This window comes from Emydura macquarii, unplaced genomic scaffold, assembly GCF_026122565.2.
Source record: "Emydura macquarii macquarii isolate MOO-44397 ecotype Brisbane River unplaced genomic scaffold, CSIRO-AGI_Emac_v2 contig_431, whole genome shotgun sequence".
Taxonomy (NCBI): Eukaryota; Metazoa; Chordata; order Testudines; family Chelidae; genus Emydura; species Emydura macquarii.
Window position 1 is genome coordinate 7,307,796 of NW_027130568.1, and position 24,211 is coordinate 7,332,006.

The following is a 24,211-nucleotide window of genomic DNA, read 5'->3' on the forward strand; positions in this document are numbered from 1 at the left end:
AACTATGACAGCCCTAGGTTTTACCAGTATAAAAATGTTCAGAGAGGCCCACACTGTGATTTGCCCCAAGCCTGCACACCCCCTCCCTCCCCCGCCCGGGATGGCCATGTGGAGCGCTGCTATCCACTCTGGTGTGTTGCTACTGCCTGTTCATACCTCACAAGTTCCTGCCTGTGTGAGGAGAGCACCACATGACCCCACCATCAGGCCATAGTGACTGGCTGGCGTTGAGCTTTGCTCCTATATGGAGGAAAGGAAGGAGGGGAGAAACAGCAGGGGGTTTTGTGATCTCACAGCCACACAGCGCTGCAGAACTCAGAACTCTCCTGCTTTACAAGACAGTTTCCCAACAGTAAAGGGGAAAAAGATTGTATTTCTCAGAGTGGAAAATTGGGTGCTGGGGTACTTGCTTAACAGGTTGAGAAACACTGGACTAGATGACCTCTCAAGGTCCCTTCCAGACCTGTGATTCTCTAAATCTTAACTGAGCAACTCCTCAACTGAACATTCATACCACCTTTTTGGGAGGGTTTGTTTGTTTGGTTTGGGGGTGCGTGGCTTTTTTTTTTTTTTTTTTTTTTTTTAGTGCTTAACTAAACAATAGGACTTGACAGTTTAATTTCTTTTTATTAACTCTTTTTAGTTGCTAAGAGTATGGGATATTTGACACCACTAGTATTGGACTATGGCTTGACCAATTTTCTAGTTTGTTTGCCAATATATTTCAGGCTTTTGGAATCCAGTCACACAACCCCGATAGAAGATAACACAGTAAACTGCTGCCTTGGGAAGGTGACTATTAATCTTTGACAGAGTTCCTCAGAACAGAGCCTCACAAGTGCCAACTGACTCAACTCTGGTGTTGCTAACCCTTTAGTACAGTGGTTCTTAACCTTTCCAAACTACTGTACCCCTGAAGCCTGAGTCCCACCCCCATGGGGCTGAGGCATGTAACTTTGTTTCATGGCACCCCTGTGGCTCCAGGCAATTGCCTTTCTTGCCACCCCCAATACCAGCTCTGCACTTGCGACCCCTCTAAACCCCCAGGTTGAGAAACACTGCTTTAGTACAAGGTGATTTAGGAGGAATCTATCAATACTAGAGAGAAGTAGTGGATCAGATTACTCTTATTCTCTCCTGCGTGTGTGTGCACGCACACACACACACTAGTTTTGGTGGGTTTAATCTGTCCAGATTATCTTCCATTTACGTGGATCATGCAGTTGTTTCCAGCTTCTGCTCTGTTTGGAGGCTCAATTCACATCAGTAAGCATGTCTGAAGCTTCCTGTAGCACACTGAACAATATATCCAGTCTCACTGGTTTAATAGTTCTTATTTAAACATTTACATAAACCATTATGCTTTTTACTGCAGCTAAGTGGGAGTGGATGCAGAAGTAGCCTGTTTCATTCTGTGGCAAGTCAGTGGCAATCAAACTTTAACTCTTAGTTTCCTGGCTCCCAGTTTCAGGGGCCTTCATAAGACTGCTTGAGGAGGAAGGATGGCAGTACTGGATTCATAAATACATAAAACTGAGAATGACCCTTCCAAATGGGACATCCATATGTCACACTAGCATAACACAGATGATCCTGGCATTTACTCTTTGATTTATAATGTGGAGCAGTGGGCTGAGTACTGAATAACAACCACGAAACCCTGACTGTCATCTGCTTGTTTCAAAGACTTGGGCAAGTCAACATGTGCGCCTGTTCCCTCAGTCTGGAAAAAGACAGACCCATAATGCACAACTCTTTCCTACCTCATTGGTGTCTTGAGGATTAGTTAACACTTTACAACTTTTCAGAATGTTATTCCATTTGTACAACAAGCAACAATTATGTTCCTTGCCCTCAAAGCCATTAAATTCCCTTAAAGATACTGTATAGCCTTCTAGATAGGACCACTGCCAAAGGCTGTCAAGATAATTAGGCACAGTCAAGTTTGGTTTCTCTTTAAACTGCAGATGTATTTAAACTCCAGAAAATAGATCTGCCCTCCTTAGAAGTCTTTGATTTAGCCTAATGATTTTGGTGTACCAATATCCAGTTAGCTGTAGCTTTTCCTAAACAACTCATGCTACATCATCCTAATTTAACCTCAGCCTTGTGATCTTTGCTTCATGGGTCAGAATGTAAGGGTGGAGATAAGATAACATTTGTTTATCTAGAGCATTGGTTTGTTTGCTCCCTTGTTCTGGCCAAACACTAGCTTTAAAAAAATTTTTTCCCCTGTCAGCTGAACACATTCAATTAAAATGGAACAGATGCATGTGCTAAATATGCTTTTGCTTGTCACTCTTCAACCTGAATAAATCATCTTACTGATCACTAAAATTATGCAGAGGTTTTAAATTACTCTTACTAGAATCTGCTTAGGCCATAGAAGAGAGCTTAGTAGCAGATAATTTTGATCATTATCCCTTGCTAGTTTGATTATACTATTCTACATCATATTGGCTTATGACAATTCCTGAATGTTAATGTATGTCTCCTAGTAGTTTTCAAATATTCATTTAGGTATTAATTTTGCATATCCCTAGAGGTTCTGAGATTTCTTACGGACTACTTAAAATGCATGCCAATGAAATGGACCAAATGATGCTGATGTATGTGGTGGTACAGTGTCCTCATTCTGTCTGAGCAAGCTTATGCTCGCCTCAGAGAGCAGCATGGACCTCTTAAATTTCTGCCCTCAAGACTGAGATAACAAATGTATTAGAACAGCTTCCTTTGTCGTCATTAGTGTAGTGTCCTCTCCTTTTGGGAATGTGGCCATTTTATGCATATCACATCTGAATCATGGAAACCTGTTGTATTGATCTTTCACAAAAGTGAAAAGCATGCCATCAATGCAATAGCTACTGTATGACTAAACCAATGGCTGGTGAATATTTGATAGAAATGTTGCATAAAGTGCTTAAAATATAGTGTTGGTCATTACAATTTATAGTTTATCTTAAAACAAGGAGAATTAAAAGTGTGTGGGAGAGGATTGGCATCTTTCCCAAACTGGTGCTTCCTTTGGAAGCAGACATAATAAGGACAAAGGATTTATAAGCAATGCATATACATGGTACTCTAGAAAAGATGGTTTGGACAGTGCTGTTCAATTAAGTGTGTGTGTGTACGTGCGCGCACACAAACTTCTAAAGGTTGACACTAATTTGCTCAAACCCCCAAGCATTTTAGAAGGATAATGCTATATTTAGCTGTTCCTTTGATTTGTCTACTTGCCTGACATGTCTAAAATGTATCCACTGTTTGCATATGCAAAAAACAGCTAATTTCTGACTTCCAACTTGAGTAAGATGACTACTTCTCTTATAAGGAAATGAGTTCTAGTTGACTGAACATAAATTCAGTCCAAGAGTCAAGCCAAAAATGAGGAAAGTTATGAAATGGAATTGCTTCTTCCCTTGATGGCTTTGTTCTGAAGCCTGATGAAGAAACTATGGACCGCTAGGGTACCCATTTCTGAACTTCAATCAAATAGATATAAAACAATTTTTATAACTGTTTTTGTTCCCAACAGTCTTGTCTTCTATTTTTAATTTCCCCCACTAGTTCTCTTCTTACTGCATGCTCATTGATTTACAATTTAAGCTTCTCAAGTGAGAAATTGGTAGCATTCTGTTCTAGGCACGTTCTGATACTGGAAACTTCAGTAGCAGAGCTATATATCCTCAGGGTTCTGTCTTTTGTCTCTGATATTTACCCTTTTGATTTAAAACTTAGATGCGGGGCCATCCCCTGTCTAGTTTAATTACAAAATGTTTGATAGCAACTTGAGTGAAATATCAAAAGCAGCAGATTGGAAAATGACTTCTGTTTCTTATGACTAGTAGGCTTTTAACATCTTTCCTTACAGCTATCCAGATCTGCAAAACTTCTGGCGCATCCCTAAGTTTCCTAATATTCATGGTCATGCTCCTCTTGCCAACTTCTCTTTTATAAGAGTATGAGGAAGATGCATTCTTATGCATGTGCCCTTACAGGGACTATTACAGGAGTTGCCAGGATGGTTAGATATGCTTTAATTTTAGGATAGATATGGTTCATGTATAGACTCTGAATTTATTCTTAACACTTTTTCCCCCCTCTTGCTGTGTAGGTAATACATTAATTTAAAACATTTTTAACTTCTATCTAAATTGCCACCATTAATGTCTAATTTTTAAAGATAGACAGTAAGTATAAGAGCTAACAAGACAACAGATTTCATTAGATGAGCTTTAGTATCATAGAAGATAAGAGTTGGAAGGGACCTCAGGACCTGTTCAAAGCAGGACCAATCTCAACTAAATCATCCTACCCAGGGCTTTGTCAAGCTGCACCTTAAAAACCTCTAAGGATGGAGATTCTACCACCTCCCTAGGTAACCCATTCTAGTGCTTCCCCACCCGCTTTATGAAAGTTTTTCCTAATATCCAACCTAGACCTCCCCACTGCAATGTGAGACCATTGCTCCTTGTTCTGTCATCTGCCACCACTGAGAACAGCCTAGCTCCATCCTCCCTGCAGTCCCCCTTCAGGTAATTGAAAGCCGCTATCAACTCCCCCCTCATTCTTCTTTTCTGCAGATTAAACCAGCCTAGTTCCCTCAGCCTCTCCTCATAAGTCATGTGCTACAGCCCCCTAATTTTTGTTGCTCTCTGCTGGACTCTTTCCAATTTGTCCACATCCTTCTCGTAGTGGTGCAGGACCAAAACTGGACACAATACTCCAAATGTGGCCTCACCAGTAGAATAATACAGGGGAATAATCAGTTCCCTCAATCTATTGGCAATGCTCCTACTCATGCAGCCCAATATGCCGTTAGCCTTTTTGGCAATAAAAGCATACTGTTGACTCATATCTAGCTTCTTGTCCACTGTAACCCCCAGCTCCTTTTCTGCTGAATTGCTGCCTAGCCGGTTGGTCCCCAGTCTGTAGCTGTGCATGGGATTCTTCTGTCCTAAATGCAGGGCTCTGCACTTGGCCTTGTTGAACCACATCAGAATTTTTTTTGGCCCAACCCTCCAATTTGTCTACGTCACTCTGTATCCTATCCCTACCCTCATCTTAGTGTCATCTGCAAACCCTACCACTCCCCCCAGCTTAGTGTCATCTGCAAACTTGCTGAGGGTGCAATCCACCCCATCATCCAGATCATTAATGAAGGTGTTGAACAAAACCGGTCCCAGCACCGACCACTGAGGCACTCCGCTTGTTACCAGCTACATTATATTGATTAAAAATATATAAAATTTACATCAATTTCCTGGTCCATCTGTTTCCTTCTCTTTTATATTTAGTTGTATGGATAGCAACTCTCAAATGTTGGCAGTTGGCTCTGCAGGTCCATTGGCACCCATTTTTTCACCAGCAGAAATAACTGCAAGTTTTTAAGTGTCATGTTCTTTCTTTCATAAAAGGTTCCAGGTGTATTTTGCTTAAACTTAACAGAAATATGGTCCGTACTACACACCAGAAGAGGCATGTCTAAGGCAAAAAGAGGCTATTGTAAAGACACTAGACTGCATGCCTTTTTTTAAGCAAAGCGAAAAAAGAAATGACCATCTTCAGAGTATGGAAGAAGGGGGGGGGAAAGTGCATATTTCTGTGAAGGTTAGAAATAGTCTCTGTTTCAGAAATGTCCTGTTATGCATCATCAGGTACCTGGCAACCAGGTATCATACTATTGATGGTCATGTTAAGACAAGTTTAACTATTTTGCAGTTAAAAAGTTTAAATCAGTGGAGGGAAAGTCCTTTAACAAATTCTTTCCTTCTCTGTTTAATACAAATATATATTTATCTAGTTTCACAATAACACATTTCACGTCACATTGAGAGTCCAGGCACTTTTGGATACTAATGGACCGTTAGGCAATAGAACTTCCTCATTTAAGAATAAGTCAAACAGACCTTTGAATAGCCTCATTACTTTTGTCTTGGAGAATGGCAAACCAGCTCAGAGAGCATAGCTTAGACACAGCTTCATGTGAAAAGCTACAAATCTACACATGTAACCAGAAGCGGGACTGCTGCTTATTGAATTACCACATCACTTCAGTCTTGGGGCTTCAATTTACTGACACTTTTGTGAACTGGTGTGAAAAAGCATTGAGTAGAAATTCTGGCTTAATGAACTCTTGCTAAGACTTGAGTCTGGTTTTGGGAGTTTTAACCACACTCTCACAGTTGTCTTTTTAATATGGTCAGAGACCAACCCTGAGGCCCTTACTCAGGTAAAATTCCTATGGAAGTCTTGGTAACTTCATCACAAAAGGGTGCTGAATGAATGAGTACTACACAAAGACAGAAGAAACTTGTTTGTTCAACTGCAGCCCCAGGACAGGGTGGAAATGAATTGGCTTTTTTTTTTTTTAAGGCCAATTGACTTGACTGGAATTATGGTAAGTCCTGTAGAATGCTGGAGAGGTAGGTGTTGTGTTTAACATGGCTCACTGTCTATGAAAGCAAATCCTTAAATGGGAAGGTGAATATTAGTTATTAACATAAAGCATTAATATTTAAGATGATATATTCTACCTTTGTAATGCATGCTATTGTTCCACATCTGTCTAGGCACGAATAGGACGTAGATTTACTGGGGCACAGTCACCCTGAAGCTGTATTCAGTAACAGCTGATTTAGTATTATCCATTCCAAATGTAAAAATGGTTCAGCCTCTCTGCCTTCATTAGGGGGAGACAAAAGAAGCTTAGGCATACACATGCTCCTCTAGTGCCTTCCAATTATTTGATTCAGAAGGAGAATATTTTATGGACAGAATCCCTGCCACAAACACAGCAAAATTATTTAAGGAAGTAGAGGAAATGTTCTGAAAATATCAACCCAAAACCTTCCAAAAGAAAGATAGGGGAGCTGCAAAAGGATGGATAACCATCAAGGGCAAGCTTAAAAATAGGCTTTTTTTACATAGCAAAGTTAGTAGGGCTGTGAACCAGTGAGCAGCTTGCAATGGAAAAGCATAGTCGAGTGATCTGAGCAGACCTGAGTTCCAGGAATGCCAGAGTGGTAGCCCTTGTTTTAATACTGGCTCACTCTCGCTGGGTTTAGGCAAATTATTTATACTCTCTGTCTCTGTATACTTACTTATTAAACTGAGGTGCTGTCTATCAACACTAGGTATGGAGAAGCTGTCTTTGTGTAAGGGTGTGAGTGTAGAAACCAAAGATCAATTTCCATTTTGGAAGGCAGGGATCTGAAGTGCGGCATTTCTTTAATGCAGAAAATACCAGCCAGTGTCATGTCTGTCCCCCCAGCCCCAGCACGTTTGGGCATTGCTCAGTGCTAAGTAGTAGTAATCTGTTTTTAGAGAGGAAAGTAGACAATACTGGGAAACTGGAATCATCAAGGTGAAACCAGAAGCAATAGGAAAGATGATGGACACATGCACTCTTTGGTTCCTGGGGTAATGGCTAGCATCTGTGATGGCAAGAATCTGGAGTTTGTTAGAGAAATTAATAATGTTCTGGTAAGGTAAATGCCACAGATCAGGGCAACTATACCTGTATGCCACTCCGCAGTCCAGCAAGGGAACCCATTCTAGGCTCTGGCTCCTTGGCCATCACCTGCAGCTGTGTGTGTCCTTCCTGACCCCAAAGTATTTCCAGGTTGCATAAGTCCATGACTACATGGTATTGTTCTCTGCAAGCTAGAATGCATAAATAGGCCAGCATCTGAGCTTTGCTTTCTCTTTAGAGGCAAGGAATAACTGTAATTGTCCACAATTACAAATTACCGCCCAGCTCTTTCTAAGAAAGCATGCTTATTCTTAAAGTGAAAACATTCCAGAGAAAACGTATGGAAAAACAATAAATGAATTGACGTGCATGCTAGTAAGCTGATGGGTGGTCACCCCAACTCCAGCTTCAAGCTTTAGACAGTGTCAGCCCTTCCTGCCTTTTCCAAGCTGTCTTTGGCCCCACCCCATTTGCTGGATCAGAAAGATGACCCTGATTCAGTGTAAACTCATGCTAATTATCTAGAAATCCTTTCTTTGGATGTTTGGTCTCTGGAGAATCCTGTATATGCAAGCCTCTCCATGTGCTGGTACCTCTCTGGAGGTGTTACAACCTGAGTGAATCTGCTGATCACCCCCGAATCCCGCTGTTCTTAGTTCCTGGAGGGCTGTAGCCACCCATGCTCAAGGAATTGCATACAATCCGTGTCCTGTAATAATATGTAAGCTTAATACAGTAAAATCTCCCAAAGATATTGCAGGAAATTGTCATATCTGTCACAGCACATATTTATAAGTTGCTGCTGCTTTTTACAGATTCTTAGAATAGAAATCCCCCCACCCCCTTCTCTCTAGCCTAGCAGTTAGCTAATTATACTTTATCTGTCTAATTCCCAGCCCCTAACCTCACCCTTTATTAAGATGGAAGCTGAAGTTAGACAAATTCAGACTAGAAATAAGACACACATTTTGAACAGTGAGGGTAATTAACCATTGGAACAACTTACTAAGGCTTTGGTGGGTTCTCCATCACTGGAAATTTTTAAATCCAGATTGGATGTCTTTCTAAAAGCTATGTTATAATTCAGCCACAGCTACTGGATTTGATGCAGGAATTAATTCAGGGTAGACCTATGGCCTGTTATTTAGGAGGTCAGACTAGATGATCACAATCGTTCTTTCTGGCCCTGAAATCTATGAATCTCCTATTTGTTTGATTAGTTTTCTCCTTTGAGTGATTCAAAGCACTTGGAGATCAGCATCAGCAACTGAGCTCTAGCTGGAACAAAGAGCTATTTCTAGATTCACATTGCAAACAGGAGAAAATGATAAGGTGGTTTTGACTAGAAAGGCTTCTTTTTCCTGTATTCTCCTTGAAGGTCTCATGATGAAGACACTGGTTAACTTAATTCTCTGTTTTCAATGTGAATTTAAGAGGGTCTTTGGGGTTAATCTATGTTGTGATGTAGACTAACACAACGTAACTTGGTTTTATTACTGTGAAGAATGGTGAGGTTGCAGAGGCTGATAACTCATATCTGATCAATAAATTTATGGGCCAAAGATATAAAGTGTTCCCAAGTCATGATCTTTTGAGGGAGATTTAAAGGAAAGGAAGGAGTCGGGGGGGGGGGGGGGGAGTTGATGATACTAAGGCAACCAAAACGATTTTGATCTACTTTATAGTTGAAATCCTGGCCCCTTAGAATTACCTGCAAGTGCTTGTTGACTTCAGTTAAGCCAGGATTTTGCCCCATACCTAAGAAAATTTCAACAGGTCCAAAAACAATGACTTTTTCGGGATTGGGAAATGGAAAATCAGTGGATCCTCAGATGTTGGTGGTGCTATTTTTATTCATTGAGGTGGATAAAGTTCTAGTTCAGTTTCTAGAGTATAACATTAATAGCTGGATTTAGAAAATGGCTTAGAAATTCCCAAGGAATTAACTATAGGTGATTCAGTACTGCAGAAATAAAAAATCTAACCTGAGCTTTTATTCATAGTTTTTGTTCTCTTACCACTATACAAATAGACCACATAAAAGACGGAGCCTTAGAAAGTGAAACTCCTAAGGGTGTAATATATTCCTTGGAACTGGGATTATCAACTCGTTAAGGTTCTATACTTGATGTAACACTTGAGAGTTAATACCTCAGTCACATACAATGGGTTAAATTCTTCCCTCACTTATATAGTTACATTGATTTCAGTAGGCGTGCATGTGCTGTAATTCAGAGCAGAATGTACCCCCTATATTCATACTACAGCAAAACTTCTCAAGAACAAAATTTTGATATTGCCCTTCTACTCCTCCTCCGCCCCAAACACAACAAAAAATATAAGGTCATATCTACACTAGAGAGCTTACAGCGGTACAGCTGTACCTATGTAAGATCGTTCGTGTAGCTGCTCTTTGCCACCGGAAGAGAGCTCTCCCATCAGCATAACAAAACCACTTCCATGAAAGGCAGTAGCCACCTTGGCAGGAGAAGCTCTCCCACTGACCTAGTGCTGTCCACACGGGTGCTTCTGTAGGTTTAACTTATGTAGCTCAGGCTTTGTGTTTTTTCATTCCCTTGGGCGACATAAGTTATACCGACATAAGTGGTAGAGTAGACGTGGTCTAAGTAAACAGATCTGTGTCAGCACTGTGAACAGAACCCAATGTTCCTGAGTCCCAGTCTAGTGTCTTCATCACAAGGTCCATCCTTCCTCATTCATAATACTTTAAGACCCTGCATTTATTTAAATGCTTAGTCACATCAATAGACTCATAGACTACAAGGTCAGAAGGGACCATTATGATCATCTAGTCTGACCTCCTGCACAACGCAGGCGAAAGAACCTCACCCACCCACTCCTGTAATAGACCCCCTAACCTATGACTGAGTTATTGAAGTCCTCAAATCATGGTTTAAAGACTTCACAGTACAGAGAATCCACCAGCAAGAGAGCTGTGCCACATGCTGCAGAGGAAGGTGAACCCCCTCCGGGGGGGAAATTCCTTTCCAACCCCAAATATGGCGATCAGCTAAACCCTGAGCATGTGGGCAAGACTCACAAGCCAGACACCTGAGAAAGAATTCTCTGTAGTAACTCAAAACCCACCCCATCTAACATCCCATCACAAGGCCATTGGCATATCTACCACCAGTAGTCAAAGATCAGTTAATTGCCAAATTAGGCTGAACCCTCATACCATCCACTCCATAAACTTATCCTATTTCTATTACTCCAATTTACAAGGTCATACAGATCTTCTTGTATTGAAGATCTTCCCTGGTACTTCTCTGTATTGGCAATACCTCCTGACTTTGTGTCATCCGCAAACTTTATTAGCACAGTCCCACTTTTTGTGCCAATGTCAGTAATAAAAAGGTTGTGAATATTTAGGGTATTACAGGGTCAAGTGAATCCACATGTTTGCTTAAATAGAGATATAGATATATAAATATGCCACATTCAGATATCTGTACCTGAATTTCATTCAGTTGAATGATTATATTCAATTCACATAACTGAAGGTGCATGTATTAAGGGATGTTCAGGTCCTTTTCCCAGGTTTAAAAGTTGTAAGGTGGACTGGGGTTAATAGATAACTATTTAATCATAGCTGATGTGGTGTTTTTAAAGATAAAATATAATTCCTTGCTAGCAAAAAGATTTATTTGATTTATTAGTCCAACACAATGACATTTTTAGAAAGCTGAGATGGTATAGTGACTTACAAACCTGGGATCCTGCTGCCAATTCGGCTTTAAATTGAAAGTAAAGGATACTGTGGTTTCAGTCTGTGTGATAATTGCACTCAGGAACTGTTTTACCTTGTGAGAAGCAAGTCAGTAAATCCCAATTACATATTTCTTGGACAAGAACATAAAGCAAAATATTAATTCTAATTCATTTTTGCAAAAGAACACTTCTCTGGTGTGATGACAAACATATCCTCATCCTAAATTTTAGTGACTTCAACCTACCAATTTGTTCCACATCTCAAAACTGTTATAAAATCTGATAAAACTACAAGCCTTGCTTGTTCAAGAGAAGCCTTTTAGTGGGAGGTCACAGTTGTAGAATAATATTCCAGGTCAGATAGAGGTATACTGGTGGATGATACACAAACAAGCCGAGATGATCAGTGTCTCGATTTTTTTTGCACATTTATGAATGTTTAATATTCATTGAAAGAATCCTAAAAAATCAAGGCAGTAAGTGATTTACAAGTAGGCTAATACTTTTCATAATATTTAAATTGGTATTTTATGACTTGGAAAACATCCATTTATCTTTCCATTAAAAAAAGCCCCATTAATTTTCACACCACTCTAAAATTGAGAACCTGACTTCACTAAACCAGTTATCCAGTTTAAGGCTGAATTACCAGCCACAGGGATGAACAAAATCTCTAGGTAGAATTATAACCCACAGAGAGAAATTTTGTGTACTCTGAACTATGAAATCAAGGGAGTATCAGTCACACATTACTTCAGGCTAACGTTACGCTATGTACCAAAAGTGTGTGATACTACTATGAAAAGTGACAGTATGTATAAGAAAAGGCACTTTCTCCATTAATAGACCTGCTCCGTGTTTGTATTCAGTCAGATCTGCTGATTTTAGTGATTAAATAAATTTAGTAGGTTTTTACTCCAGCTAGCCTTGTAGAACCAACATACATAGCCAAGAGAGGTAGATTCTATCTGAGCTCAGTTATGTTATCCATCTGATCTCTCTTGTGCACATATGCTTTTGTTGATGTTCAAAGTCCTTTTCCATAACCCTGGATATTAACCTGTGATACGAGAAATGTTAACACTGATGAGCAAAACATTTATATTATTTTTATAAACAGGAGTAACGAAAAGACCCACATAGAGTGGCTTTCCATGTAGAAAGAGAAGAAGTGGAAAAGAATTGCTAAATCTTGATCTTCAACACTACATCATGGTAAGTCCTCTTATTTAACCGTGTGCCTTGGATTTAAGAATATGTCCACTTTCAAGTGCGAGAAAATGAAAGAAACAAGATGTGGATATGCAAATAAATGCAAAATGAGATTTGCAGCGGGCAGTCTTAGATCTGCAGTCAGGGCCATGTTGTGAAAGGTTTTTGTTTTTTTTTAAAAAGCCTAGCTGACATAACCAAAGGGGTTGTGTTAAGCTACAATATTAAATAACATTCCATGCACAGCCCTTTTAAAGAGGGGCTCATGTGAAAGTAATTCTCGTATCGCCAATTAATAGAAATGGAGAGGGTATTTTGGGGATGGGGGAGTTCCCTCAAAAAAATTGCGCTATGACTTTACCACATGAGCAACTATGGGTCTGTCTCCTGGAGCAGTGTTTTGGTTGCATTTGCCTTTTACATAAACAGGCATGACTTAGTTAACCAAGATGTAACTGTTTCAATTTTTAAAACTAAAACCATAGGGAAGTGAAAGGGACATGCACAAATTAAAACCCTCTTATTCCTTATTTATTTTCCCAGTGGGAGTAGCCATGGATTTCCTTTTCTCTTTCCTATCTAGTCTATCTTCAAATCTGCCTGGCTCCTGTCTTCTCTTTTAAAAACACTCACATGTACATATATTGAGAGAGAATTTCTTTTGTTCTTTCTCCCCATTTCTAAAACTTCCAGGAGCACTCAAAGAAAGCTCCAAGTTTATATCCAAAGATACAGGCAAAGCTCTCAAGGCTGTCCTCAACTTTAAGCATGTGAGCAGTTCCATTATCATCAATAAAACTACCCAAGTGCTTAAATTAAGTGTGTTCTTAGGTAATTTGCTGGGTGGGGACCTAACGCTATCAGTCAGAGCCAAACATGATGTTCTAGTCATCATGCCGGTTTCTCAAAAACACCCCTGCCACAGCGCATTAGTCCTAAACCACATGATTTCTACTTCCCTAACAATAGGTTTTTCTTGCTAGAAATTGCTATCCAATAAACTCATTTTAGGTGTCCCTGGGGTTTCTCCTGCGTCACTTTTCCCTCAGCGTGGGCTTGAATCCATATTTCTAAATGAAAGGCTAGCATTTTAACTTACTCTGAAACCTAATCCCTTTTGAAATACAGTAAGTAAAAGGATCGGTACTTTGCTCGCCTCCCAGGATTCTCCTAAATAATCTGGCTGACATTTCAAACTTTTGTGCCTAAAGCTGGACCCTTAAATCCACATTTAAGGGGCTGATCCAGCACCATTAAAGTCAATGGGACTTTTGCCATTCACTTCAGTAGCAGCATAGGATCAGGAGCCTAAATACAGGCACTTTTTTAGGTGTCTAAATATGAATTTAACTTTCTAACTTTAGGCACCCAAATCTAAAAGGTTTGCCTCTTTGCTTTTGGTATGGCAGGATCATGTTTCATGTGCTTTCAATGACCACTTTTGTTAGAGAGTGCACAAGCTTTTAGTTAACTATGAAGGTGTTCTGCTTATGGCTTGTCTATATGAACACTTAGTCTGAGGCAGGCTGGAGTGTAAATCTACCTCATGCTAGTCTGCCATGCTCTAACTGTCTGTGACTGACCCTGCTGTGATGCACTAAAAGTTCCTACTGTACTTTAATCTACTCCCGGTTTCCAAGGAGGGCAGATTAAAGTGCATTAGGGAACTTCTAGTGTACAGTAGCAGGGTCCACATAGAGAGTTGCTGCCCAGAAAGCTAGCGCGAGGTACATTTACACCCTAGCCTACTGCAAGCTAAGTGTTCATATAGACAAGCCGTCAGGCTGAGTCTGCTCAGGCTTCTGGCGACACTTAGGCTGGGGAGTGGTCTGAGGTATGAGCTTTGCTGTTTTCAAGTTGTAGAAGAAATAACTATATATTTACTGAGAATAACCTCTCCCCTTGCTTTGACTGTCTGCCTCCCCTTCAATCCATAACACCACAGCTCTAATGGAGATGTGCTTCCAGAACTTTCCCCCGGGGCTGCTGTTTTTGGAACCTCCCCTCAAAATGAAGGTTTCCAGCAGAGCGAAGGTACTATGTAGAAGTCAGTGCTGCCTCAGGGTGTATTAACTCCTCAGCCAATTAATCATGGGTCTTGAGAAGGAAAAAAGGGGAAACAAAACACACTTCCACTGCCTCCATCTGTACTTTCCCAGACAGTAGGAGGGGAGTGCTGCACAAGCATTTAAACCGATACCCTTGTCATACTGATCCAATAAACATAATTCCAGAACCTAGCCCTTCACTTGAGTGTTCATCGCAGTTGCATGTACAGCATTAGTCCCCCTGAAACAAACACTGAAGTTATTTTGCTCAGCAAAGCAGTCTGAAGGGTCTCAAGATTAGAACAACTTCTCACCATCATTTACATGAGACTAATATCTGAAAATATCTCTTTAATTTAAAAATCATGAATTTCCAAGCTTTCTATTAGGGGGGAAAAAAAGAAATAAGGGCACAGAAGAGCCCAGAGGAGAAGGACATTAGAAAAATAAATGTCTTTTTTCTGTTCTCTGGGGCCTGATCATTTTAAGTGCTGTGCGGGGAAGGAGGTTTCAGAGGGAGTTATGTGTGTGGAGGACTTGCAGGATTTGCCTTGAGGTGGTAAGTGGAGGTTTGGTAATATGGGTGTACTCCTTGTGACAGCTGAGGTGGAGCCTTTTAGGTCTTTGCAGGCCTGATCCTAAAAGGTGCTTTCCCCCCATTCCCCACCCCTCGCAGTTCCCATTCAAAATAGCTGCCAAGCTCCATGTAGCATTCTGAGTGACTTTCTTTTGACAATGTGACCAAGCCTTTTCTGACTCTACCTTTCCCCAATAATGATGTGCTAATATTAAGAGCATTTATATAACACCTGTCAACTCAGAACCACAGAGGGCTTTCCCCTATCTGTGTAGATATAAAGGTATTGTCTGTCAAGTTTTTGCTGCGGAGTAATGTTGACTCACTGAACAAAATCTTGTTCCCAGAATCCAACATGTAATGTGTTGAGACTAGTTCCGAGGGAACTCCACAGGTGTCTGAATGAGAATTTCTCTGGATTGCAGAGAAGTAAGGATCCAGTCAGCTGCTGCGACTTTTTCTCAGCAAGGGAATGGTGTAGCGCTACTAGCGGATAAGGGGTGTTCTGGGAAGGGGCCTTCCAGTCAGCATTTGCAGCTCTGCGAGAGAATTTTTTTTAACTACTTTTTTCTAAAAGCGGCATTTAGATTTAAAGGAACGAAGACAACATGGCTGGAAACTTGGAATCACTTGTGGCTATGTAAGTATGGTGTAATCACATTGCCCTCTCAGCTGAAATATAGTGCAAGGTATTAACAAGTGGCTATTATGAGGTGGAGGGTAGCTAATCATAAAATGACAGGTAGAGATGAAAACCATTATTGTGTCATCCAGACAATTTCCTGGCCAGTGAGGGATTGCTCCCTGTAGTGTATTTCCTAGTTTTTACTCAGTCAAATTTAAATTGGCTCCAGAAATGGGGTTTCCCCCAATACGCTCTATAGTCTCATTGTGGTAAGTTATTCTTATTTATATCTTTATTACATTAGCACCTATTAGTCCGCAACTGAGATCAAGGCCCTAATATACTAGGCACTATACAAATACATGTGGGAGCTTATCTGTACCCAGAAGAGCCTACATTCAAAACAGACAAATAGATTAAGACAACTTCCTTTTCTTTCTTCTCCCTTTATTACTAATTCCATTCTACTCTATTCCTGTAAATAATTCTTCTCCCTCCTGAGCATTTAAACACTTGAAGTCAGCTGTTCTCCTGAACACTTTCAGAGTTCTTTAGTCTTTCCTCATAAATCAACCCTTCCAGTAGTTAATAAGCTACCATCAGAGACTTTTTTTTTAAAGGCGATAAAGCTGCCTGCATTTAAACAGGCTTTCAAACAATGTTTGTAATGTTTATGATGGCCAATAAATGGAATAATGACAACAAAATCATAAATCTGATCCTTCATGAACTCTAAACTTTGTTCCAAGTTACAAATTATAAGATAAAGACTTATTTGCAGTGAAATAATAAGCAACAAAAGAATCCCTTTTTTTCTTAGCATAATATCACATTTTCCAGTAGTATGCTGTGACTCATTAGCATGCTGTTGAGCTACAGTAATAGACCTGCTTCTAATCTCACTGACCATTGTACTTCAGGATTACCTCAGTTAAAGACAGTGAAGTTAGACTGATTTAAAAATCAGGGCTGCTGAGATCAGAATTAGGTGTTCTTAGAACTGTGCCTAGGGGCCATTTTAAAAATGAATAAATAAACAAATACATTTCTCTTCCTTCTCCCACCCTTTGTATTTCATCTGTATAAATCCCAGTTAGTCAGGCTTTATGTGAATTTAATTCAATGTGAATGCTATGGGGAAGTCTTTGTAAGGCTACTAACAAGGACCTTGGCTTTTCTGCTAAAACTGGGGTCTTCTTATTACCTGATGGGAGTGGAGGGATTTGGTCATGTGGACTAAATCGAGACCATCTTATTTCACATGTTACCAAACAGCTATCAGATGGGGATGTGTCTTGGTGACTACCAATTTGTCTGCAACTTGAAGATGAGAGGTGACCTAGGCAATGGTAATTTTGCCTGAGAAAGGACCACAGCATTGGGTCCCTAAATACAAAATGTTTATTTCCCGTTTTATATCCCTTGAGCCATTCAGTTCTCTATAGGGAAGGAAACTCTTATTCAAACCCAAATATCTGAAACAATAGCAAGTTCTTCTTTCAAACTTGTACGAAAGCCCCTTGGTAAGGGGGAAAAAATAGCAACAAAATAAGACAGAGAGCCTGATTCTCCTTTGCCTTGTGCAGTCGCTCACACCAAAGCTCAGTGAGTTGACATGGATATAAAATACTGCTGTAGTTGTGGCGTATTGAGGGCTGTGTTGGAATCACAAGCTATCACTTGAAGAATGATGGGGGTCCTGTTCCTGGTTACAGGTCAGGAAGCTTTGAAGCAAAGTGTATGTATGATCAGAGTCAGTCTGGAAAGAGAGATCTTAAAGCAAAGTTAAAGCAAAGTTGTGCCTCACTGCTTTCGGGGGCAGCCTGTTTTCTCTCTCTCTCTGTTTTTGGGTTTTTGTGTCTTATCATCCTGAATGCTAATAACATAATGTTGCAATATTTTTATTTAATTTTTCTGTGTGTACGCTGTGAACATAACAGTAATGTTATAGGAATAGGGTAGTAACCCTTTACATAGCTTGAGTCTTCTGGTGGCGCTTATGGTGTTTTTAAAAGTCCCCAGAAACCAGCCAGGACATCAGTATCTAGGTAGATAGGCCTTGCATGTTCATATATATTTCGTAAATATTGTTATTTGGGCCATAGCTGCCACCATGTGGTTTCTTTGTTGTGTAAAGAGCAAAAGACACCACAGCTACCATTCCAGTTTGGTACTGTATCATTTTGCTGCTGATATTCATGCCAACACACAGTGCAGAACAATGGGGCATCAGGCCTGGAATATTTATTCAGATAAAGCAATTAAGGGAACCATTTTTAATCCTTGGGGAAAAATGTTTTTTGTTTTGATTTATTTTTTTTAAATAATAATTTTTTTAAACTTCCCTAAGTGCTCTAAAACAACATTTGTAAGGGTCCTGAAAACCTGGCACTTACTAGCAAAGCTCAATTACCTCCTGATGCTTAGCTCACTGTCACTGTCACAATTAGCTCAATTACCTCCTGATGCTTAGCTCACTGTCACTGTCACAATCAGCATGTCTGGACACTTCATTGTTGTACCTGAAAAGCTGGTTTGTGGGTGTGTTTGGAGTAGCATATCCAATAATATTTTATAACTTCACATACTGTGGGAGCACATCCAACAAGATATTAATGTTCGGCAGATCAAAGCTTTTAAAATGATACCACAGGAGGCTTTCTTTGTACAGAACAGATCATAATTATATAACAGTGGTAAACATGGGGTTCTGGGGTGTAGAGTCCACTCTCCAGAAAGAAATGGGGAAACATTCCACATGTCTTGGTGTGTATGTGACGGCTTCTTTAGATTTTGTTATTAGTTGACAGGTTAACTAAAAAGTTGGCATAAAATTCTGAACCAAAAGTTAATATTTTGCCCATCAGTAACCTTTCTTAGTTACAAACCTTTTAATCAAGGTGGATAAATTGTCTTTGTCTTTGAGCTGCCAAAATAAGAAGCATGGCTTGTAGTTCAATGTCTGTATTTCCTCACCTGCTATAAAGGAAGCTGCAAAAACAAGAACATAAAGTGGTCAGAGTTTTCTTTTAATATGCCGTATAGAAAATAGTGCTAATAAATATCTTGACTTTTCTTCAATAGGAGATGTGCATGAGTAAGGAATGTAGGACCAAGCCTTCTGTAGTGGAGCTGGATGGGAATTTTTTGACAATGTTTTTCTTTTGGAAAATGTTAGGAAGCTTTCTTGACTTGGAGCAGAGACTTGAGCCTGGGTCTTCTACATCTCAGAGACGTGCTCTAAACACCAGGCAATTGGCTCTTCTTGGTTGGATGTTTCTCAATCTCTCTTGTTGGAGCTGTTCCATTTTGTATAAATAATTAAATATTCATTGGGCCAGAGAGAGAATCAGACTATAAAATACCTAAATATTTACTAGGTTGAAGTAGAACAGCTCCCCCCAGGAGAGATTGAAAGAGTGGTCCCCAGTGAGTGCCCTCACCACTGGGCTATTGGCTGTTCTGAGCTGGATGTTTCTCACTCTTGTTTTTTTGCAAAACATTTTTGAAAGGTTTTTCTCTTCACTCTAATATGGAACAGGAAAAAAAAATCCAAACCTCATATTTTTTCACAAAACAGAATTCATTTTCCCACCCGCTCTATTCTTAGCACTATTATCTGCCTTGGAAAAGGCTTTACAAAAGTATTCCAAAAACAGCACTTTTAATTATTGCTATTACAGTGTGAAACTGCTTTCTACCTACTAACCAAATGCCAGATCCTGCCAGCACTTCCCATAGAGAACTTCCATTGTAGTTGTAAGTCTTGCAGGATGAAACTCCCATTTCTTTGCCCTTCTTAAATTACTGCCAGATTTGGAGAGGGGCTGAGCTTTTCCCGCAATACGCTGAATGCCTTCTGCTCCTGTGGAGTACAATGGATGCTGCTTTTGCATAGCCCAGCCTTTTGTGGGGAATTGCTGAATGAGGAATTCTGAATACTACAACCAGCCATGTGGACACAAGGAGTCCCACTGCTTCAGTCAGAATTGTGTTCAAACAAATGGTTGCCCTTTTGTGCACTAGGCTGATAGCTCTTGGAGAACATCTCAGTAATAAGTTTTTGGTTTGTTTGTTTGTTTTATTTTTAACTACCTTCATTGATAGCAGTTCTGTTAGGAAGATCGAACCTTCAAGAAACTCACCATTTATTTGCCAAACTAACCCTTGCTGTAACTGAAGACTCTGCTCATTTCAAATGTTGAGTTTACTATTAGCGGGATGCAAACCCAGATATTCTCCAGCCTTTTCATTTTATGGGCCATTTTATAAAAGAGAAATTGTTTCATACGATCCACCTCCGATCAACACATCCCACCTCCACCCCTAACTCTGCTTGGTTCTCAGTCTGTGGACTACTGGCTTGGTGACTTTAAAGGATCATCCCCAGAGCCACAGCACCCGTTTGTGATGGCATAAATCAGTCACTTCAAGCAACAACTAAGGCCTATCTTGGTTAGAGGTGTGACTTTTCTATCAAAATAGTTCCCTAGTGTGGAAGCAGTTATGTGTATAAAGGTAACTGAGGCTTGTCTGCCCTACAGAGCATTGGTTGGTTTAGCTATACCGATATAGCTATGTTGACAGAGACCCCAAGTAGAGACATAGCATAGGCTGGCAGAAGGAATTCTTCTGCTGACAGTTACACCATCTCCCCAAATAAAATTAGCTAAGCTGACAGAAGCACTCTTCTGTTGGCATAGTTGCATCTACACCAGGATTTTGTCTGCATGACTTTTTTCACACTCCTAGCTGGTAAAACTTCATAGTGTAGACCAAGGTTTACAGTTCTGTAATGTATTCCGATTACCTTTAGTAATAGCTATATGGTACAAAGTGCATTTATGCTGATGTAATCCACTAGAGGTAGGTTATACTGATATAGTTAAAGCAGTACAATTTGTGTGTAGACAAGGCCGAAATTGCATAACAGAAGAACACTTAAAAAACAAAGTTCCTCTTGTCTTATTAATGACTCTTGAATAAAAAGAGGACAGTGAAACACAGAAAATGTGCTTATTAATAAGAAGTGAAGGAAGGGAAGTGCTCAGAATATATGGCTTATGTATTATTTCTAAAAACAATTGTTTCAAAATTTTCCCGGGGGCTGTTAGCGGCTCTCTAAGGCCAGACCAAGTCAAATACATTAGGATTTGAACACTATACTGTTTGTTTTTTCCTTTGCTGCTGCATGCTTGAACCAGCCTCCGAAACTAGTGCCTGATTTTTGTTGTTGCAACAATGAGCTGCTTTAGTGTTACCAGAAGGCTCACCTCTGTTTACTAAACCAACTTCCCTCACCCAGCTCTTCCTGCTCGCTACAGAGATGTTAACTAGAACTTGCTGTTTTGTGTAATGATAGTGCAAGTATCATGTAGTTTCTTCTTTTCAATTCTCCCTCCCTCCCTCCCTGGTGAATAGCACAACAGAGTTGCTACCTAATTCCTTTTTGGATTTACAATATTTTTGGTCATCTTGTTACCTCTGAGGGCTCGTAAGTATTTTCTCATCTCTCTCTTTGCAGGTCTTTCATATACATGTTTTACTTTTTGCTCAAAAAGAGCAGAATTTCATCAACATCTGTTTAATAAATGTTTAGCTCCCCTCCAGATGGACACTTGCAGAAATTAATCATTTCATTCGTGTCTTTCCCACAGCGCTATAGTTTCTTTGCTTTTAACATGGTTAAAAAAAAAGCAAACTGTGAATAAAAATCACAAATACTGGGCGGCCTTTTCATTTGTATAGTGAGCAGACTGCTGGGAGGGGGGCTTCTGAGACTTTATCCACTCAGTAGCCTCCGAGACCTTAACCAGTTTCCCAAGAACAAAGCTCAACTCCAAACTCGTCACTGAGGTTTCTTTATTGGCACAAAATTAAACTACACTTTAGTTGATCAGGCTCTGGCATAGGGACAGGACACCACACATCTAAAAATACACAGCAAATCTGTGCCTTTATATACATTTTCACATTCCATTCCATTTACTGTACACTGCATCACACATTTGGGGACTGGCTTGGTCACTTTTTAGGAACCATTCCCTGTACAGCATCCTCTGTCCATGCATTACTTACTCTTCTCCTAGGGTGACCAGATGTCCCAATTTTATAGGGTCAGTCCCAATATTGAGGGCTTTCTCTTATATATGTGCCTATTATCCTCCACTCCATTTCGATTTTTCACACTTGCTATCTGGTCACCCTATCTTCTCCTCATCTTACATTCCAGGCTTATTTTATCAAGTGTTATCTTGTCCATAGTAAATGGTTCCCTGGGTGTTCCACCTTATCTTGGCTAGTACAGACATTCTGTTTCCAGGCTGCTGATCCATTTACCTCCATAATCCTGTCTCCCAAGAAATGAGTCCTTACCAATTACTCATGTCAAGCCAGGCCCACACAGACCAAAAAAAAAAAGAGAGAGAGAGGTCACCATGGGCATTTCAGAAACAACAAAATAAAAATAAGCTTCTTCTGTAGTTGCATCCTTCCTGTAATATTAAAATGCTGTAACTGAGCATTCTAAACCATCAGCTGGAGTCATTCCTTTCTCTTTTTGCTGCTTTCTTGCAATGAAAATGCATATGAAACAGCAAAACATTATAATAGACAAGGAAAAGATACGTATGATAAAGAAACAGATGCCTTTCTTGTTTGATTTAGATTACCTTAAAATCTATGCTTCTATCCGAGCACACATGCATAACTCGGTCAAAACTATTCTGTGCAGCTAAGAGAACCCAGAAAAGCCTGTTTTGTAATATGAAATTAGGACACATGACATGGAACTGAGTTGTCGTTCCTGTGTCAAGTTTAGGGAAGGGGGTAACTGAGCAACTTTCACACATGGCCCAAAGGTGACCTTAAGGAAACTTTTGAGTTATAACAGATGAAAACAACATTTCTGCCATTCACTAGGAACAAATATCTTATTACGCTGTTTGCATACTGTGACAGTTCCAGGGTGAACTGTACCTAGGGTGACCAGATAGCAAATGTGAAGAATCAGGACAGGGAGTGTAGGGTAATAGGTGCCCATATAAGACAAAACACTGAATATCGGGACTGTCTCTATAATATCAGGACATCTGGTCACCCTAACTGTACCTGTGATCTGTCCCTGAGTCACTCCATGGTCACACTTTCTAAATGACAGACCTGCACTTCTCCCAGAGTGTGGAACTCCACAGTTCATCCCACATTAGACCAGATCTCTAGGCTAAAACACCCTCTGTTCCCACGGTTCTGTTACATGGCAATTGATGCCTTTGACTCCGACACAGTTCCTCTTGAGTGGACCCTTCAGGTAACTAATAGATTTCACCATTTTAACCTCTCTCTCAATGGATGGAACCCTGTGGTTCTACTGTATTAGGTACCTACAAGAAATTCGCCCTCTGGGAGCCTAGGAATGGCAGCTGATTAAGATGACTCAAAGCAACTTCTTTCAAACATATTGTCTGTGGAGCTGTGCAGATAACTGACTTTTTGGATTTGGTGGCTGAACTGGAAAATTGGAGGGGGGGGGGGGGAATGTTTCAGGTTGACCCAAATTGAAGTAAAATTTTAAATGAAAAGTTGTTTTGAATCAAAATAAAAAAAGTTTCATCAAGAAAAGGTTGAAATGAACTGTTCTGAGTTTCTGGGACTATGGGGGTGGTGCGGGGAAGGGCTGGTTTGATCAAAACAATTATGCAAATTCAACATAAATTCATGAAATATTTTGATCAACCCAAAACAACATTTTTTGTTGAAAAGAAGTTTTGTCCAATTGCTTTCTCCCAGTTCTAATTGTCTTTTCAGCCACAGGTACAGAGCAAGCAGAGAAAAGAATTTAGACCACAAAAGGTCTGCATGCCTTGGTCTTTCTAAAGCTTACCATTTACCTGAAAGCTTTGCCCAGGCTAGCTATTTTGGACATATCCAGGAGGGCCTGTGTCTCGGTTCAACCTCCCTCCTGTATTCTTTGCCTCTTTCTGTCAGCATATCCTTTCAAGCAGCTGCTGGAACCTTACCCCATCCCTGTCTACAGGAAGAGGGTTTTTTTGTTTGTTTTTGTTTTTTTACTGTTCATGTGGTTTTGATCTGAGGCCCTCAATCTTTGCAAACCAATTATGTAATTGTCTGGCAGCTGGAGATAGCATCTTCCCAGTTCATGGCCCAGTCACTTTGCTTATCTCTCCTGAAGTTGATTATCCAGAGACATGGTACCTCTGTTTTAGTTCCTACTTGCTCTTTTTAACAGCCCTCATTAAACTGACCCAAACATTCCAGAAGAGCTCTGTATAAGCTGAAAGCTTGTCTCTCTCACCAACAGAAGCGGTCCAATAAAAGATATAACCTCGTCCACCTTGTCTCTCCAAAACATTCACACATTCCAATAACCCTAATTCATAAATTAGTAAATTCTGACAAGCCAGTCATGCAAGAATACTTTGTTTCCTTCTTGAAGTAGACCCAGTATGTCTCTGGAACCAGTGCAATAGGAATAGTTCGCCTGAATATTTAAATATATAGAGAAGCAAAAAAGGAAAGGAAGG

At 40.1% G+C, this 24,211-nt stretch overlaps 1 protein-coding gene across 2 annotated transcripts in view; it reads left to right on the forward strand.

Moving 5' to 3' along the window:
* The first annotated feature begins 12,276 nt into the window (after positions 1 to 12,276).
* CNDP1 (carnosine dipeptidase 1) overlaps positions 12,277 to 24,211 on the forward strand; it is a 40,252-nt gene continuing 28,317 nt past the window's right edge. The window contains exons 1-2 of one of the 2 annotated variants that reach the window (XM_067537509.1): positions 12,277 to 12,421; positions 15,621 to 15,683. In XM_067537509.1, the coding sequence (XP_067393610.1) occupies positions 12,419 to 12,421; positions 15,621 to 15,683 (66 nt within the window). In that variant the 5' untranslated portion in view covers positions 12,277 to 12,418. The remainder of the gene's footprint in view (positions 12,422 to 15,620; positions 15,684 to 24,211) is intronic. The other variant, XM_067537511.1, reaches the window with a different exon arrangement.